The 17,957-nt window shown below is 44.1% G+C and overlaps 1 protein-coding gene, 1 long non-coding RNA gene and 1 pseudogene across 4 annotated transcripts; 1 reads left to right on the top strand and 2 right to left on the bottom strand.

The window, feature by feature from the left end:
* Positions 1–1,651: 1,651 nt before the first annotated feature.
* Positions 1,652–13,851, bottom strand: LOC112260961 (annotated as a pseudogene).
* LOC121838710 lies at positions 9,125–10,158 on the bottom strand. The gene is made up of 4 exons (XR_006083800.1): positions 9,939–10,158; positions 9,698–9,803; positions 9,441–9,534; positions 9,125–9,166 (listed from the first exon to the last, which is right to left on the bottom strand). It is a non-coding gene; the product is annotated as an uncharacterized LOC121838710 (long non-coding RNA).
* An 86-nt stretch (positions 13,852–13,937) lies between the features above and the next one.
* morn2 (MORN repeat containing 2) lies at positions 13,938–16,735 on the top strand. 3 transcript variants are annotated; one of them, XM_024428636.2, is made up of 7 exons: positions 14,109–14,353; positions 14,452–14,484; positions 14,617–14,667; positions 14,750–14,856; positions 14,989–15,125; positions 15,238–15,353; positions 15,555–16,735. In XM_024428636.2, exons 1-6 carry the CDS (start codon positions 14,347–14,349, stop codon positions 15,338–15,340), a joined length of 438 nt encoding a protein of 145 aa, XP_024284404.1. In that variant the 5' UTR covers positions 14,109–14,346; the 3' UTR covers positions 15,341–15,353; positions 15,555–16,735. The 3 variants fall into 3 exon arrangements, with proteins under 3 accessions (XP_024284410.1, XP_024284404.1, XP_024284398.1); XM_024428642.2 differs by having other exon boundaries at positions 13,938–14,353; positions 14,753–14,856; positions 15,238–16,735; XM_024428630.2 differs by having other exon boundaries at positions 15,238–16,735.
* Positions 16,736–17,957: the final 1,222 nt, after the last annotated feature.

Raw genomic sequence — 17,957 nt, forward strand, 5'->3', positions numbered from 1 at the left:
GACAATGACCCTAAGCATACTGCTAAAGCAACACTCGAGTGGTTTAAGGGGAAACATTTAATGTCTTAGAATGGCCTAGTCAAAGCCCAGACCTCAATCCAATTGAGTATTGTAGTACACCAGCAGAACCCATCCAACTTGAAGGAGCTGGAGCAGTTTTGCCTTGAAGAATGGGCAAAAATCCCAGTGGCTAGATGTGCAAAGTTTATAGAGACATACCCCAAGAGACTTGCAGCTGTAATTGCTGCAAAAGTTGGCTCTACAAAGTATTGACTTTGGGGGGTGAATAGTTATGCACGCTCAAGTTCAGTTTTTCTTGTCTCATTTCTTATTTGTTACACAAAAAATATTTGCCATCTTCAAAGTGGTAGGCATGTTGTGTAAAATGATACAAACCCACAAAAAATCTATTTTAATTCCAGGTTTTAAGGCAACAAAATAGGAAAAATGTAAAGGGGGGTGAATACTTTCACAAGCCACTGTACCAACAGGGGAAAAATGTGTCTGAATCAGTGTTTCAGATACCTACTTAAGAAGTTCTGGCACTGGAATTATGTGACAGAAAAGCGAGTGCCTTTTAGAAAATACAGTCCGCATAGGAATCTGGTGTGCACTTAGCAGACTCTACATCAGTTTCTTTCATATTGGTTTTTGATACATAGCAGCAAGCTTATTTCAAATAAATTCGTACATACAGGACTGCCAAAAGTTCCATTATCAAAATATGTCTTCATCAAAATACACAGAGGTTGAAGTCTAGTCTGTGCGGTTTTGAATGGGCTGTCAGAGGAAATCATATTGCTGCATCGATCATTAATTAATCAGCACACAGATCTCTTAAAACTGACACTTAAATGGGTGAATAGATGATGTAAAATATGTAATACCCACATTTATAATATGGTATGTTGAGCAAAAATAACTTATCAAACATTTGAATAAAGCAGATGCTGTGTTTTTGAACTATGTTCAAGTGACTTTACATTACCTTGGAAAAAAGGATTAATTGTATGTTTTGGTCACAATCATTATTTTAATGCAAATGCTTGCACTTGCGAACAAGTACCTGCACTAGTATCAGTCAGTGGTAAATGAGAGCCACTCCAGAGTTTAGTTCAATAGCCCCATCTGTTGATGGGATGTGTTCATGACAAAACAACCCCCTGGGTATTTTGTTGCCGTAGGCTATCAATTTCACATTCTGTTTCCACTACAAGACCATGGTACTTGCCTACGGAGCAGCAAGAGGAACTGCCCCTCCCTACCAGGCTATGCTCAAACCCAACACCCCAACCCGAGTACTCCATTCTTATAAAAACATTTTAACCGCTTTTTGTCCCCAATTTCGTGGTATCCAATTGGTAGTTACAGTCTTGTCCCATTGCTGCAACTCCCATACTGCCTCGGGAGAGGATAAGGTTGAGAGCTGTGCGTCCTCCGAAACACAACCCAGCCAAGCCGCACTGCTTCTTGACACAATGCACATTTAACCCGGTAGCCAGCCGCACCAATGTGTCGGAGGAAACATTGTACACCTGGCGACCGTGTCAGCGTGCAATGCACCCGGCCTGCCACAGGAGTCGCTAGTGCACGATGGGACAAGAACATCCCTGCCGGCCAAACCCTCCCTAACCCAGGCAACACTGGGCCAATTGTGTGCCGCCCCATTGGTCTCCCGGTCGCCTGCAACAGAGCCTGGACTCGAACCAGGATCTCTAGTGACACAGCTAACACTGCCTTAGACAACTGCGCCACTCGGGAGGCCCGTGTACTCCATTCTGCCACCTCTGGTCTCTTGGTCCTCCCACCCCTCCTTGGGGGGCAGCTCCCGCTCAGCCCAATCAAAGCTCTTTTTCATCCTGGCACCACAATGATGGAACCACATCCTTAACAGTTCTGCCAACAAGAAATTCTGCTCCCAGACATTGATACAAAGCAACAAAACAACTAGGGCTTTACAATGACGGTGAAAACATAGGAAAATCTTGGGGTTAAGTGCATTAAATCTTCCTAGAATTTGGACATACATAGTGTTGGACATGCCAACATTCTCATAAAAAAGAAATATCTTATTTGAATGAAAACACACTGCTATTGGAAATTTGAACATAGTTTAGTTAAAGCATCGGTGTATGTGATCTAACTGCTAAATTGAATGTTTGATCAAAATGTATACACATAATGTGTAGAGACATAAAATACTATTTGTGGAATGTCCCAGTTGATTCCATACCTTTCCAGTAACAACAAATTCTGATCCCCTTTCATTTCTTTCCTGAAACGTTCACACAAGAGACAATCGTAATGTCCATTTTCATCTGCACGACTGAATAATAGACTACTATATCTATCTCTGAAATACAACTTGAAGAGACATTGGCAAACAGTTTTGAAAAATATGGAAACATGGTAGTACATTTCTTGGAATGATTTCAGTCCCTTGGCTATGAGCCACTGTCGCATGTCTCCTACACAGGCATTGGGTGGAAGTAAAACACCTGCTGTACATAGTGCTCCTTTCCAAAGAGCAGTAGTACTGATTTTATGTAGCGGCTGTAGACAAGGTACTCTTTCCGGGGAGATGAGGAACTCTCCCTTCTGCAGCTCCACGTTAACCTGTCCCCCTCCGAACATAACCACGGGGTACACTGACACCATGCTGCAGTCTCTGATGAACACATGGCTCGTCTTCACCTTCTCATGGTACACAATGTAGGGGCTGTCATAGTGGCCCCAGAAACCACCACTTGACCATTAAACAACTAAAACAAAACAAAAAAAATAGCTTGTGTGGTTGTTTTGGATTAACTTTTTAGTTACTGTAAAATAGTATTGGTTATGTCTCTGTAGTTTATTCTCACTGTGTGGAAGTTGTAACGTGTAGTTGAAGGAGGAGGGCTGTACGTGGACACAGCCATCATTCTTGGTCATGTAGCGCAGCTCGTCTTCATCTTCACTGTGCCTTTACTGGTCTGTTTGAACTTTTCATGAGGAGACCTCACCTAGCACAGGAATCAATGGCTTAGCTAAGGTATATATACTGAGCAAAAATATAAAACGCAACATGTAAAGTGTTGGTCCCATGTTTCATGAGCTGAAATTAAAGATCCCAGAAATGTTCCATATGCACAAAAAGCTTATTTCTCTCAAATGTTGCCCACAAATTTGTTTACATCCCTGTTAGTGAACATTTCCATTTTGCCAAGATAATCCATCCACCTGACAGGTGTGGCATATTAAGAAGCTGATTAAACAGCATGATCAGTACACAGGTACACCTTGTGCTGGGGGCATTAAAAGGCCACACTAAAATGTGCACTTCTGTCACACAACACAATGCCACAGATGTCTCAAGTTGAGGGAGTGTGAAATTGTCATGCTGACTGCAGGAATGCCCACCTGAGCTGTTGCTAGCTAAAGCTTAATGTTAATTTCTCTACCATACGCCGCCTCCAACGTAATTTAAAAAATGTGGCAGTACATCCAACCGGCCTTACAACCGCAGATCACATGTAACCACGCCTGTGGGATCGTCTGAGACTAGCCACCCGAACAGCTGATTTAACTGTGGGTTTGCACAACCGAAGAATTTCTGCACAAACTGTCTGAACCCAGGGTCTTAACCTGACTACAGTTCGGCGTCGTAACAAACTTCAGTGGGAAAATGCTCAACTTCGATGGCCCCTGGCACACTGGGGAAGTGTGTTCTTCACAGATTAATCCCAGTTTCAACTGTACAGGGCAGATGGCCAACAGCATGTATGGTGTCGTGTGGGCAAGCGGTTTGCTGATGTCAACGTTGTGAACAGGGTGCCCCATGGCCCATGCCTGGAAGCTGAAAATGTCCCAGTTCTTCTATGGCCTGCATACTCAGACAAGTCACCAATTGAGCATGTTTGGGATGCTCTGTATCAACCTATACGAAAACTTGTTACAGTTCTCGCCAATATCCAGCAACTTTGCAAAGCCATTGAAAAGGAGTGGGACAACATTCCACGGGCCAAAATCAACAGCCTGATCAACTATGCGAAGGAGATGTGTCGCTCTGCATGAGGCAAATGTTGGTCACACCAGATACTGACTGGTTTTCTGATCCATGCCCCTACTTTTTGTTTAAGGTATATGTGACCAACAGATGCATATCTGTATTCCCAGTCATGTGAAATGCATAGATTAGGGCCTAATTTCCTATGAACTGTAACTTTGAAATTGTTGAATGTTGCGTTTCTAATATTTTACTGTACTGAGTACTGAGTACTGAGCTGTTGATCATGCTGGATGGGTAAAGACTCACCTGAACTAAATTGGGATAAAGGGCAGCACAGAGCAACCTGATGTTGTCAGAGTTGAGGTTGGCCTGTGGAGAGAAAGAGTGAAATTATTAACTTGCATGATTTATGAACAGATTTTATGTGACAATGCAGCATTTAAATGAATCATTTGCAGCTCAGGAACGAGTCGTTCTTTTTGAACTACTTTTTACTGACTCGAGTCACGATTCCTTTTTCTGAGTGACACATTCATTTTAGTTGTTCATTTAACCTGCTGGCTGCAATGAATCCTACAGCAGGATTAATATGCGCTCCCCCGGCTAAACGGCTCCGGAGACCACCAACTGTCTATCTCGGCAAGCGGTACCAGTACACCAAGTCTGGAACTAACAGGACCCTGAACAGCTTCTACCCCCAAGCCACAATACTACTAATCAAATGTCTAACCGGACTACCTGCATTGACCCTTTTTTTGAACTAACTCTCTTACACGGACTATTCTATGCACATACACACCGCAACACACACACACACACACACACACATAACATGCACACATATGCGTACTGACACCACACAGGCTGCTGCTACAGCTCAGTCTATTATCTATTTAGTTGTCTAGTCACTTTACCCCTACTGATATGTACAGTGCCTTGCGAAAGTATTCGGCCCCCTTGAACTTTGCGACCTTTTGCCACATTTCAGGCTTCAAACACAATAATTTTGCACGCCCAATTTTTCAGTTTTTGATTTGTTCAAAAAGTTTGAAATATCCAATAAATGTCGTTCCACTTCATGATTGTGTCCCACTTGTTGTTGATTCTTCACAAAAAAATACAGTTTTATATCTTTATGTTTGAAGCCTGAAATGTGGCAAAAGGTCGCAAAGTTCAAGGGGGCCGAATAATTTCGCAAGGCACTGTACATAGCTACCTCGTACCCCTGCACATGAACTCGGTACTGGTGCTCCCTGTATAAAGTAATTTCATATTTTACTCGTTATTGTTAGTCACTGTGTACTTATTCCTCGTTTTACTATTTATATATATTTTTTATCTTTAACTCTGCATTATTGGAAATGGACCCGTAAGTAAGCATTTCACTGTTGTTTACGAAGCATGTGACAAATAATATGGGATTTGATTTTACATGTGCACGCAGGAAAATAGATCATGCTCCAGGCAGAATAGAGAAGACCAATACATGTTTGATAATTGATGGCATGGTTCAAGAACGAAATTGCAATGAATTTATTATTGAATGTTATCAATGAACACAGCTTTGCAGAACCAAAACATACACAGCCTGCCTCTGCTCAAAAAACATGAACTTGGGGGCTGCTGCAGTTTGCGAATGATCTTGTGCAGAAGTCAAGCAATGGCATTCTGCCATTGAGTTGTTCACAATCTAGTCCAGTTGCGGCAGCAACTAGACCTTGTTTCAAAGGTATACATGATGTTATTTGTATGCCTAGCAATCAAAAATGTACATTGCTTGAAGCACACTTTTACAAGTCTCAGTCACAAATGACAGCTCCTATAAGCCCCTACGGTGAACGAGAGGCTTGAGGAATCCTAATTATTTTGTATATTATTCATTGTTCGCTGGCAGTGTCCTGCGCGCTATGGGCATTACAGAATCCAATGAACTAAATGAGTCTAAAGATTTGTTTGTTTGACTGAACGAGTTGAAAAGATCCAAGTCAGTAAAAAGAACCCAACTTCCCATCACTAATTTCTATCATGGATATATCTTAGGTACTGTATAATTCTGATTGAAACATATGTGTGTGTGTTCTACCTCACAGCCCCTAGCCTCCAGGACACCCTCAGTCCATTTGGCAGCCATTCTCTCCATGACTCTGGCCCTCCGTCCCTCCTTGACAAAGCCAATGTCAGACAGCAGCTCCGTAAACTGCCTCTTCAGACTGGTTATCTCCTGCAAACCACAAAGCACATCTCAGACTCTTGCAAGTACCGTACAATACAACACTGTAATAATGCCACCTGTCAGGAAAGATGCCACAGAACAGTATCTGACCTGTAAGGCCCTGCCAGGCAGGAAGTTCTCTCAGCAGTACTGAAACCAAGCCTGGTTCACGTTCTTGGCTGCACCACACCAGCCGTGTGCAACAGCAACACATTACATTAGACAGTCACATGTCCACAGCAGATAATCTGTATTCTACCCGGTGTTTTAGTTGGTTCTACATCTTGCATTGCCACTCAGAACATGTACATCTGTGTCTCAAGGCAAATGCAATTTTTCATAGCTGGTTCAGGTATCATTTCAGTATTTCTGGCATTAGTGTTATAGTGCTAGTGTGTGTTAATATTCGTGACATGGCTAGGGGATAAACAGTAGAGAGAGGTTCAGGTCTGCCCAGTGTGCCCAGCCCTAGTGTGTCAAGTACAGTACCTTGTATCCCTGCAGCAGGGCCAGATGGTCACTGTTAGCCAGGGCGTAACTCAGGGTATTCTCATTGGCCTCCTCCCTCTTATCCCAAGGAGACACCTGGCCACAGGAAGAAAACACTGCAGGAGAGGAGAAAAAGAAGATAAAAAAACAAGAGAGTGAAACTTGTGACCGTCTGTGTGAAAATGGAACGCCTCACGGAAGATCACATTTCTACTCATTCCAATTCAACCCAAAGGCTCTGATAGACTGCCATTAGTAAACTCAGGCAAACAGTAGTAAAAAGTGCGTTTTGAAGGGGGAAGGCCAGGCTGGCAGCGTCTGTGAGGGCAGGGTCCAGGCAGTGGGAGATGGCACCAAACAGCATGAGTTTGCTAACGGACGTCCATGGGCAGACAGGCCAGGTGGGAGTTCAGAGGGGTGAGCTTCTCGTCGGCCGTCAGAGCCCCCAGGTCTTGCAGACATTGCTGGGCCGCATCCATACTGCCCATGGCTAGGGGCATCCTCCGAGAGAACAGACTCCAACAGCCGCTCCACAAACACACGCAGGGTCTTAATCCTGAGAGAGAGAAAGAAAGTGGGGATAGAGAGAGAGGTGGAGAAAGGGGGCAGTGTTGGGAAATTTCAAAGTGAAAATATGTTTGCATTGGTGACAACATGTCATGAGTATCTACATTGAAAATCCAGGGAAGGTTCAAATGAATGTCAGTGGTTAAATAGAGAGACAGTGCCTGGTACATGAGTAAATAACAAATTGGTCACTTAAGAGCACCATAGGCACAGTGCTGTAGTTAGGTGACATTAGAAATGATTTAACTATTATTTAACCAGGTAAGTTGACTGAAAACATATTCTCATGTACAGCAACAACAGGGGATGATTAGGTGGCCATGATGGTATGAGGGCCAGATTGGGAATTTAGACAGGCCACCGGGGTTAACACACCTCTTACAATAACTGCCATGGGTGACCCCAAAGAGTCACGATACCCGTTTAACATCCCATCCGAAAGACTGCACTCTACACAGAGCAATGTTCCCAATCATTGCCCTGGGGCATTGGGATATTTTTTTAGACCACAGGAAAGAGTGCCTCCTACTGGCCCTCCAACACCACTTCCAGCAGCATCTGGTCTCCCATCCAGGACCAAGCCTGCTAAGTTTCAGAAGTCAGCCAGCAGTGGGATGCAGGGTGGTATGCTGCTGGCAAAGGATTGACTAAGTTGTTTAAGTTGACAATTATTTACTGGAAGACTGGAATTGGTCAGTAGAGCAGTCCTCAGTAGAAAAGGAGCGGACTTTGGTGAGAGCAACAGTCGAATTTTCAGTGTCAATGGTGTATAAAATTCCTTCATAGTGAATCTCGGCCTTCGGGATTAGGCAAATTTTACTCCCGATGTAGGGAGAGTCCTGTAATGGTCTGCTTGCCTGAGGCAGAGCTGCTCCGAGGGGACTCTCTGGATCTCTGGCAGCTCTGTTCAGCCAGCTGGTGTTGGAAGCAGTGGATGGTGAAGAAGTGGAAGCAGACCCCCGAGGCCAAATGGCAAACTCACCCCCTCCTCTGCAGGGCATTGGCATGGGTCACTCACGACTCCTCCAGGCTCCCCATGCTCTTAGAAGCGTTGTAACTGATGGGAAAGACAGCGAAATAACACTCACATGCCGTCTAGCTCAGTGTGTAGTATAAGCAGCCAAATATGCACTGCTATCAATGAATTGGTTCACTCCTTATAACAGGTTAGTATAGAAAATATGAGTTGTACACATTAACATAGTTTGCACTTATCGAATGTGCTCTCATCAGAACTTGACAGTTATGGAAACCAGTTGAGAGTATTGAAACACGGCCCCTGTCTGCAGAGACATCCAATTGTTTAGAGGTCAGAGGTTACAGTACCTTTTCTCCTTTATCTACCCCGAGTCGACCACATAGACCATGTCATTGATAGTGAAGGAGGTCTCTGCGAAGTTGGTGGTGATGATGATCTTGGTGACCAGCTGAACACAGCCTGCTGCTCCTCGTTAAATAGGGGCGATTGGACCTCCCGAGTGATGCAGGGGTTTAAGCGTCACTACAAACCCGGGTTCGATCCCAGGCTGTGTCACAGCCGGCCGTGACCGGGAGACCCATGAGGCAGCGCACAATTGGCCCAGCGTCGTCCGGGTTAGAGGAGGGTTTGACTGACAGGGATTTCCTTGTCCCCTCAAGCTCTAGTGACTCCTTGCGGCGGGCCGGGCGCCTGCAAACTGACTTCGGTTGCCAGCTGGACGGTCATTCCACCAACACATTGGTGCAGCTGGTTTCTGGGTTAAGTGAGCAGTGTGTCAGGAAGCAGTGCGGCTTGGCAGTGTCGTGTTTCGGAGGACGCATGACTCTCGACGTTCACCTCTCCCGAGTCCGTAGGGGAGTTGCAGCGATGGGAAAAGACTAACTACTAATTGGATATCACGAAATTGGGGAGTAGAAGTACAAAAAAAATACTAAAATAAATAAATACAAAAAAATGTAAAGAAAAGAAAAAGACAGTGATGAGTAGAGCTGGTACATCACACACCTGACACACAATCACACACACACACACACACACACAACCACATCCACAACAAACATAACCCATCTACAGCTGTACCAGAACACACACACCTGTATAAAAACTCAACCCATCACAACCACATATTTATGCAAAACTCTACAACTCATAATTCTAGCAATCCTGCAAATTCTTCCAGTACAGTGCTCCCTGTATTTCCTTACCTGGCTCTGTTCCGGTTGTTGAACATCCTATTGGTCTGGAGCTGCTCATAGAGCGTCTTAATCTCAACCAGGCCCAGCATCACCAACACAGCACCTGGACAGGGAAGGAGACATGGTCGATACTGGAGATTTCCAGTGTTAATACACGGATACAGCATAACTTCATGTAAAGTGTTACCTAAAGGGAAATCAAGAAACTAAACGTTCACTGTGTGACTATCAATCTGCCATTCCATCTGTCTGTAGTGCTCTCTCACCTGGAGGGTAGCTATTGTCCCAATCCACCATATACTCCAGGTCCAGGTCCACCAGGTCCAGATCTTATCCAGGCAGAGCTGGTCTTCAGCACAGACGTCTTGGTGTCTTTAGACAAACAAAAACATCCTGATTAACATTCTCAGGGTAGTAGTGGACTACAGGGAATAGGGTGCCATTTCAGACGATGACACAGTGTGGAGTATTTAGCTGAGGGGACAGGAAGATCAACAAAAGCCTCACCTTTGATTTGATTTGTATTGGAATAGTGAGTTCCTGCAGGCTGAGCTGCTGGTCAGGGATGGAGTCTTTAATGAAGTCTTTCTTTTGAAGGTTCCTGATGGATCACATGTTGTCTCCCAGCTAGTCCACAGAGTCTTTGGCCCCGCCTCTGTCCCTCCTGCTGCCCGATGAGGACTTGTCGTCCCCCCCGTCTAACTATTCTGTTATATCCACTGTTATCCACTTTGCCCTACATACACCAAGAGGCTTGAAGGATGTGGATGGTGTGTGGTGGGGTAGATAGTGTGTATCAGTACCTGGTATGTAGATGGTGTGTGCTGGGGTAGATAGTGTGCATCAGTACCTGGTATGTGATTGGTGTTGCAGTTGTTGTAGTACAGGGAGAAGCGGTCAGCTTTCAGGGTGGCACTCATCATGAAGAACTTCAGTTCTGGGTTCTGGACCATCAGATCCTTCGACACCAGCAGGAGGAAGTCACTGAGGGAGAGGGATGGAGAGAGAGAGAGAAAATCAGGACGAGACAACTGGCACAATAGTGATTAAGTCTATATGCTGTTGGCTTACGAGGGGGCACTTTTGCATACTCATAAAGGAGGCGCTCGGGCACCTCATCCACTATGATACGAGAGATCCCTGTGAGGTCTGCGTCCCCCCCAGCAGAATTCCTGTGGTGCAATACAGCAGCCTGGTAGAGGGAGGAAGGAAGGAAGGAAGGGGGAGGCATAGAGTGAGAGAGAGAGAGTGAGAGTGAGAGAGAGAGAGAGAGAGAGAGAGTACAAGCTTAATTGAAGTTCAACAACAGCTTTAACTAGAATGTAAGGTTATGCATGTGAGCGTGTGTACAACATTGAGTTCCACTGACCCCGATGGTCTCCAGACGGATCTGGTAGCCCCTGAGTTACCGAGGCGTTCTGTACCGCTCCTGTGCCACCCCGTCAGCCACAGAGATGGCAAAGATACGGCAGGGCTGGGTGCAGATGATGCTAGCCACCTGGTTGGCAGGCCCACTCAGAGACACATCCAAAGTGAACTAACGGATCTGGGGGGTCTTACCACACCTGTAGAAGACCAACACAAAGACATCAGATCTTAACACCAAGTTAACATCACACATAGGACACTGCAGCATGCAACAAATCTAATACCATCATTTCACATCAGCAGGTCCTTCTCATTCCAGTCAGCCAGCTTGAGTCTCTGCTGCACCATGGAGGTGAAATGCCTGGATGACTGGCAGAGAGAGGAACAGTAACAGGGGATTAGGTGGAGCAAACAGACTTTCCAATATCATCACTAGGGACATGACCACTTATGATTTTAGCTGTAAGGTTTACAGGCATGACTAGTATTGGACAGGACTGATAAATCGCAATTCCCCCATAACACCAATAGATGGCACTAAATAGCATGACAGGCTGCTTATATTTCTCTCTTGTTCTGTAGTCAGCCTTAGTGTTGTACTGTAGTCAGCCTTAGTGTTTTTTCGGGTCGACTAAGTCTCTCAGCTGCATGGGAAAATGTGTTGAATTGCAGGAAATTGGCCCTGCTACGCTTAAAATGACAAAAATGTCTCTCAGCTACATGGAGAAATTATATTAATTACAGAAAATTGGCCCTGCTACGCCCCCACCACCTAAACTTTTTACCTCTTTTTCTCCTCAATTGGTAGTTCGTCTTGTCCCATCGCTGCAACTCCCATACGGACTCGGGAGAGGTGAAGGTCGAGAGCCATGCGTCCTCCAAAACATGACCCTGCCAAAATGCACTGCTTCTTGACACACTGCTTGCTTAACTCGGAAGCCAGCCGCACCAATGTGTTGGAGGAAACGTCCAACTGGCGACCATATCAGCGTGCATGCGCCCAGCCCACCACAGGAGTCGCTAGAGTGCGATGAGACAAGGACATCCCGGCCAGCAAACCCTCCACTAACTCGGATGACACTGGGCCAATTGTGGGTCACCTCATATGTCTCCCAGTCGCGGCCTGCTGCGACACAGCCCGGGTTCGAACCCAGATCTGTAGTGACGCCTCTGCAGTGCCTTAGACCGCTGCGCCACTCGGGAGGCCCTAAGACCCTTTTTGATCCAGAAAAAACCCTGGTAGTAACAGCCCAGAATGAAGTACACTCTCTACTCTACCTGTTTTCTCCTGAACTCTCGACACAGTTTGGTGTTCTCTTGCTGATGGCCCTCTGTCTTCTCTTCATGCCTTTTCACCATTTTTTCCTCCGGTTGACATACAATGCCTTCGGAAAGTATTCAGACCCCTTGACTCTTTCCACATTTTGTTACGTTACAGCCTTATTCTAAAATGGATAAAAATTCTCAGCAATCTACATACAATACCTCATAATGACAAAGCGAAAACAGATTTTTAGACATTTTTGTTAATTTATAAAACCATAAAATAACAGAAACACCTTATTTACATAAGTATTCAGACCCTTTGCTACTTGAAATTGAGCTCAGGTGCATCCTGTTTCCATTGATCATCCTTGAGATGTTTCTACAACTTGATTGGAGTCCACCGGTGGTAAATTCAATTGATTGGAGTTGGAATGAGTTGGAAAGTCACACACCTGTCTATATAAGGTGCTCCAGCTCATACTCTGTAAAGCTGAATTCAGGCTGGCTCGCACTGGGTCTTGGGGGCCCGAGGCGTTCCCCTTGGTGGGCATCTGGTGCTTATACTTGCACTTGGTTCCAAATCTGCAGCCGGCAGATGTCCCGAAAGTGAACGGGGGCCGCCGGTGATAGTGCAGGAGGTCTGGGTCCAGAGTGATGGTCCACATGCTGTTGGCAATACGCTCGGTGAAGCGGTTGCCGTAGATGGCGGTGAGGGCCAGAGACTCCTGCTGATACCTGCAGAACTTTCCTATGGCAAACAGTCCTATGACTGGCTTGGGTGTGGGCTACCGTTCATCCTCTGAGTCAGGATCATAGACAGGGCTCTCCACAGGCTCATTAGGTTCCAGAACTGCACTTCCTCCTGGTAATCCAGCTAGTCATACTCTTCCTCTTCATCATACTCCTCTGCTTCTTCACTGAGAAAGAACAGGTGGGTAAAGATTATGTGATGTTATTAGTCTGTTCCAGTCAAAAAGGTGAGTGACACCTGATACATCACAGTGCAACTACACAAACCTCAGCAGAGAAGAAAACAACAACCCCTGAATACCAACACATTTTCCAATTCTTCCAATATTATACAGAGACCCCAGTATTCTGAAGGCACTCCAGTATACAGGCTCTCTTCCTATGTTATGAGAACACTCACTCATAAGGCTCGTTGTCATAGTCCTAGGTCTGCAGCTCTCTCAACAGCTCCTTCACCTGCTCCTGGTTCTTATTGGTAATGAAGATCTTCTGCATGGGCAGCTTGCCCATCATCTCTGCCAATGCCCCTTCCGACTCTGCTAATCCAGGCCTGCACCACCGCCACACCCTCCCATTCCTCTGCCTGAGGTGGGCCTGTGGTGAGAGAAAGATAAATGTGTTTATTATTCAGGTTTATTCCACAGTTCAAAGGATGAGAGCTAATATCTAACTAATTATCTTAAGAGGAGTGCAGTATAAAACCTGACTGACTATTCAATAGCACAACGCATTGCCAGCCAACTATGTTATGTGGATTATGCGTCAGACATACCACTTGCATTACTGTAGCACTAGGTTCTTTTGCAGTTGCTCATTTCACTTCCTAATCTGGATTTCAGTTTTCAATTCAGATGACACATACAGTAGAGTAGGTGGACATCATTTTTGCAAGGCACGGTGTCGGTGCCTTGAAAGTAGTAGGAACCGGCTAGCTAAAATGTTACTTTATGGCTGACGAGGCACACGTTTACATCGTGTTTAGTTCATAACACTTCTTGGGTTGTCGGCAAACTAGATAATTGACCAGAATGACCACTTAACAGTGCATTGTCACAGCCAGGTAGGACGGAGGATTGCTAGCCATTAGCCATAAAATAGATATCAGTAGGTCGGGAGGCACCACATTGTTTCTTTCTGTATGGGCAAGAGGACAATTAGTAAATTATTTTGCTATTCAAAAAAAATGTACTATCGAGAAAAATAATGCATAAGAGAAACGGATAGCAGGTTATTTATCCAGAGACCAAGACAATTTACAACTTCACCGTATTTCTCATTGGTTAATCAATCAGAGGTCAAAGTTTATTTTCCGGTAAAGGCTGTGTAGAGTTACCATGGTAATATAAAGTTTAGGAAACGCATCGCGACAACATCAGCTATACCATCACGAAAAAATTGAATAAGATATAGCCATAGTCATGTTTGAACTAGTAACAAATCCGAAATGTATTGACTAGCTTGACAGCCAGCTAAAGTTAGCTAAAAGCTCTAACTATATTGAGTAAATTCAATTTGACGAAGCATTACTAAAATGTCAGGTGAGTAACGTTAGCCAGTTACCGTACTGTATAGCCATCATAATACAGAAATAGCATAGCTCCAACATATTGTCATTATTAAAGTGTTTTTCCTGCAGAGAAGAAAAAAGGAAAGGTCACAGAAAGCGAAGGTAGGCAGAGACCAGACTTGGACATCTCAAGATATCTGCTTTTTTTGGTGTGTAAATATTGTATGTTTGTGCTTAAGGCTAACTATTAGCCTATGTCGCAGTCTTAAACTCCACTCACATATTTATTTTCAGAGGAGGGGAATTTGCAAGTATCCTACATTTTCCCAAATGGTGACAGATATGGTAAGTGCTCATATTGACACAGTAACATTAAATGAATGATTCTAACTGTTATAACGAGCTGCATTACTGTGGTCATCACCAGAAGGAGAGTGCTGCGGGTCCACAGAGGGAGTCGTGGTGAGGCGTGGTATGGGCAAACACACCTCAGCCAGTGGTGTCACCTACACTGGAGAGTGGCATGATGACAAGGTATGTGTGTGTGACTGCATGGTCGGGTGTAGGCCTATGTTAGGACAGAATTGATAGGGATTGGTATTTGGATTAGCGGGTCATAGTTTTTGTGATGTCTGCTGTGAGTGACCAGTGCTCCCTCTATTCCAGATGAATGGCAGAGGGACTCTGGAGCATCCCTCTGGGGCCCTGTATGAAGGGGACTTCAAAGACAACATGTATCATGGCACAGGGACATACAGCTTCTCTGACGGGACCAAATACTGCGGCAGCTTCAGCAAGAACAGGTGAACCCATTACTTTAGCATGTTAACTTTTTCCTATCATATTTTGATATGCTAGTGAATAATAGTTTAGGCCGATGGCTAGTGAATGATGGCTCTATTGTTTTTTTTCTAGGTTGGAAGGTGACGGGGAGTTCACTGACTCTCAGGGACTTGTTTGGATTGGAGGCTTCCACAACAAGGCAGCTCCTGGATTGAAACTTAAACTCAGCATGTGACCCATGACATAATGTGAGATAACATAACTCTAATTTCTCTTACATTTATGAACATTTATTGAATATAGATTTAAAAAAATATATATATATATTCAAAAGAACAAAATTAGACTCCAGTAAGAGATTTTAATGGCACCAAATGAAATGAAACACACAATGTCCTTGTTCTTCACATAACACTCCTGCAGTGACACCTGGTCTCTTTTACTTGTAGGAAATACTTTAGTAGTCAGCGTATGACAGTGTGGTGAACACACCTCATGGCACCGTGCAATGACTGAGTCATTGCTTTGAGTCACACAGCCAAGAGTCCTCTTTGGAGGTGCTGAAACACAGTCTGTGTGTGTGTGTGGCTGTGTAAGCCTCAGTTAACCAACAGTGTTAAGCTAAAGCTATTTCTACTATAGTTTATTTGGAATCTTTTAACTCTTCATAAACAGCGTACAAATCTAGATCGGTGGAGGAATCCATCAATGTTCTGTTTCTTGAACGCCAACAAGAATGTCTCTTTACTCCCACTGATGTCACTATAATGTGTGTGTGGTATAATTTATATAGTTATTTTGCTTAATGTCTGCATCTGCTGTTAACTTTGTTCAACAAATTCAGTTATGTGATGAATTCCTCAATAAGATGTGTGGTGGTTATGTCCATAAGTGTTTTCAGTAAATCATCAAACATCTGCTGAGAGCATAGAACTGTGTTTCCTTTTCTTTCGTAGTTGCATATTTTGAGTAATGTCTTTTACATTTAACTTTTTTTTTTACCCCTCTGACTAAACAAGCAGAGGTCAGAGCATCGCCTGGCCTTGTCCATTTGTTGTTCACAGATATGGGTCCTTCCCCCTCCAACCCAAAGCTAGCCTAGAGTGCTGGGGGTGGTTTGTATGATGGGAGGTAGCATGGCGCATGTACTGCATCACCCAACCAGCGTATCAGATCGGTGGAGAATATTCCCATATGCTTATTAGGGTAGTACAGCACTCCACAAACACACAAAGAATCAGAACATTGTTTACAGGAAGGCCTTGATTTGTGGGAATAGTATGCTCTTCATTGAAACACACATCCTTTTGTTGAGCATCTGAACTAGCTTTTCATCCCCAGTGGACCTGTGCTGCAGCCTTCCAAGCACAAGGCCAGAACTTGTGACACTGGTAACAAGGCTATGCTACATAAGGAGAGGCAACACACACAACTTCCTGTTTTCTTGGAAGACCGCAAGCTGTGGAAGGAGTGATCAGTTCTGAGATTTGAGAAACTGTGCCCGCTGGCATCATAAGGCACGTAGTCCTCTCCTGCAGTCAATGACCAAAAGTGCCGTTATTAATATTTTTTATAATTTCATAATTAATAACATTTTTTTTAATAAAACTGATGGAAAGCCTGTGTTTCTATGTCAAACAGTTGTTATATTTCAGTCTTCTCTGATGTAAATAAAGTTTAATATTGGGATGCAAACTCCCAATTGAATGCATTTCAACTCTATCTGAAGTGGAACAGGTGTCTTAAAAAAAAAATAGGCCCATAATCATGTATGTGAGGTGTGTCAATTTGTTTAAGACAAGTTCCCGAGTGGCGCAGTGGCCTAAAGCACTGCATCTCAGAGGTGTCACTATAGTCCCTGGTTTGATTCCACGCTGTATCACATCCGGATGTGATTGGGAGTCCCATAGGGCGGTGCACAATTTCCCCAGCATCGTCCGGGTTTGGCCGTGGTAGGGTGTCATTGTAAATAATAATTTGTTCTTAACTGACTTGCCTAGTTAAATTAAATATCTATTTTTAAAAGACTACCAAGAATCACTGTGTGACCCTGATTTAGCCTACTGCAGTAAAAGGCTAATCACACTGACTCACTCACACAACGCTGACAGAATATAATGTATTACATTTGTACAGTACTTTTCATTATACAGAATCTCAATTTTAAAAATAAACAAGAAAAAATGGACACGACTAGACAGGGCAACTGACACAGAACACAGCTGACGCTACAAGGGACAAGGAGCACAGCTATCAACAAGCCTTTCTAAAGAGAAAGAGGCTGAAAGCCTGATTACCCCAAGGAGCTGAACTTGGTCCTGGGGGCGTGGAGGAGCGTAATGCCATCACAATATACAGTATTAACATTAACCCTACTAGAGTCTGATACCAATAACACGCTCATTCATAGAGACCCACACAGTTTTAAAAAAAACATTGGGGAAATGTGAATCCTTGTGTGTATCAGTGAATCCAAAACACATACCCACTATACAGTAGAAACACTGCACAAACATGCTGATGTAAAAATATACTACAGCATCATATGCAATAGGCCTACTTAATTGTGTTCATAACACACAACACACTGAAGCACATCACACATCACTGTTTCTAACAGTAACATACAGACACAGTCATCAAGTAAACTTGGCCAAATACTGTATGGAATCACATAGAAAATGTACAGTGACTAAAATGGCATCATATCCTGACTACCTTTTGCATGTCACCCGCCTGAGCTGACCAGATCCTGTGTCACAGTTCTGTTTGATCTGTTCTATGAAATTGGGCATTCGTGTTAAGGGGAAAATCGAATCAGCTGTCCAATTGTCTCCTCATGAAGGAGTGTC

The sequence above is a fragment of the Oncorhynchus tshawytscha genome, linkage group LG01, assembly GCF_018296145.1.
Source record: "Oncorhynchus tshawytscha isolate Ot180627B linkage group LG01, Otsh_v2.0, whole genome shotgun sequence".
In the NCBI taxonomy this organism is placed as follows: domain Eukaryota; kingdom Metazoa; phylum Chordata; class Actinopteri; order Salmoniformes; family Salmonidae; genus Oncorhynchus; species Oncorhynchus tshawytscha.

What these genes read in the sequence shown, in the direction of transcription:
- morn2 (XM_024428630.2), top strand. An exon ending in CCCAAATGGTGACAGATATG is followed by an intron (nt 14,668 to 14,749) that starts GTAAGTGCTCAT and finishes GGTCATCACCAG; the next exon opens with AAGGAGAGTGCTGCGGGTCC. An exon ending in GAGAGTGGCATGATGACAAG is followed by an intron (nt 14,857 to 14,988) that starts GTATGTGTGTGT and finishes CCTCTATTCCAG; the next exon opens with ATGAATGGCAGAGGGACTCT.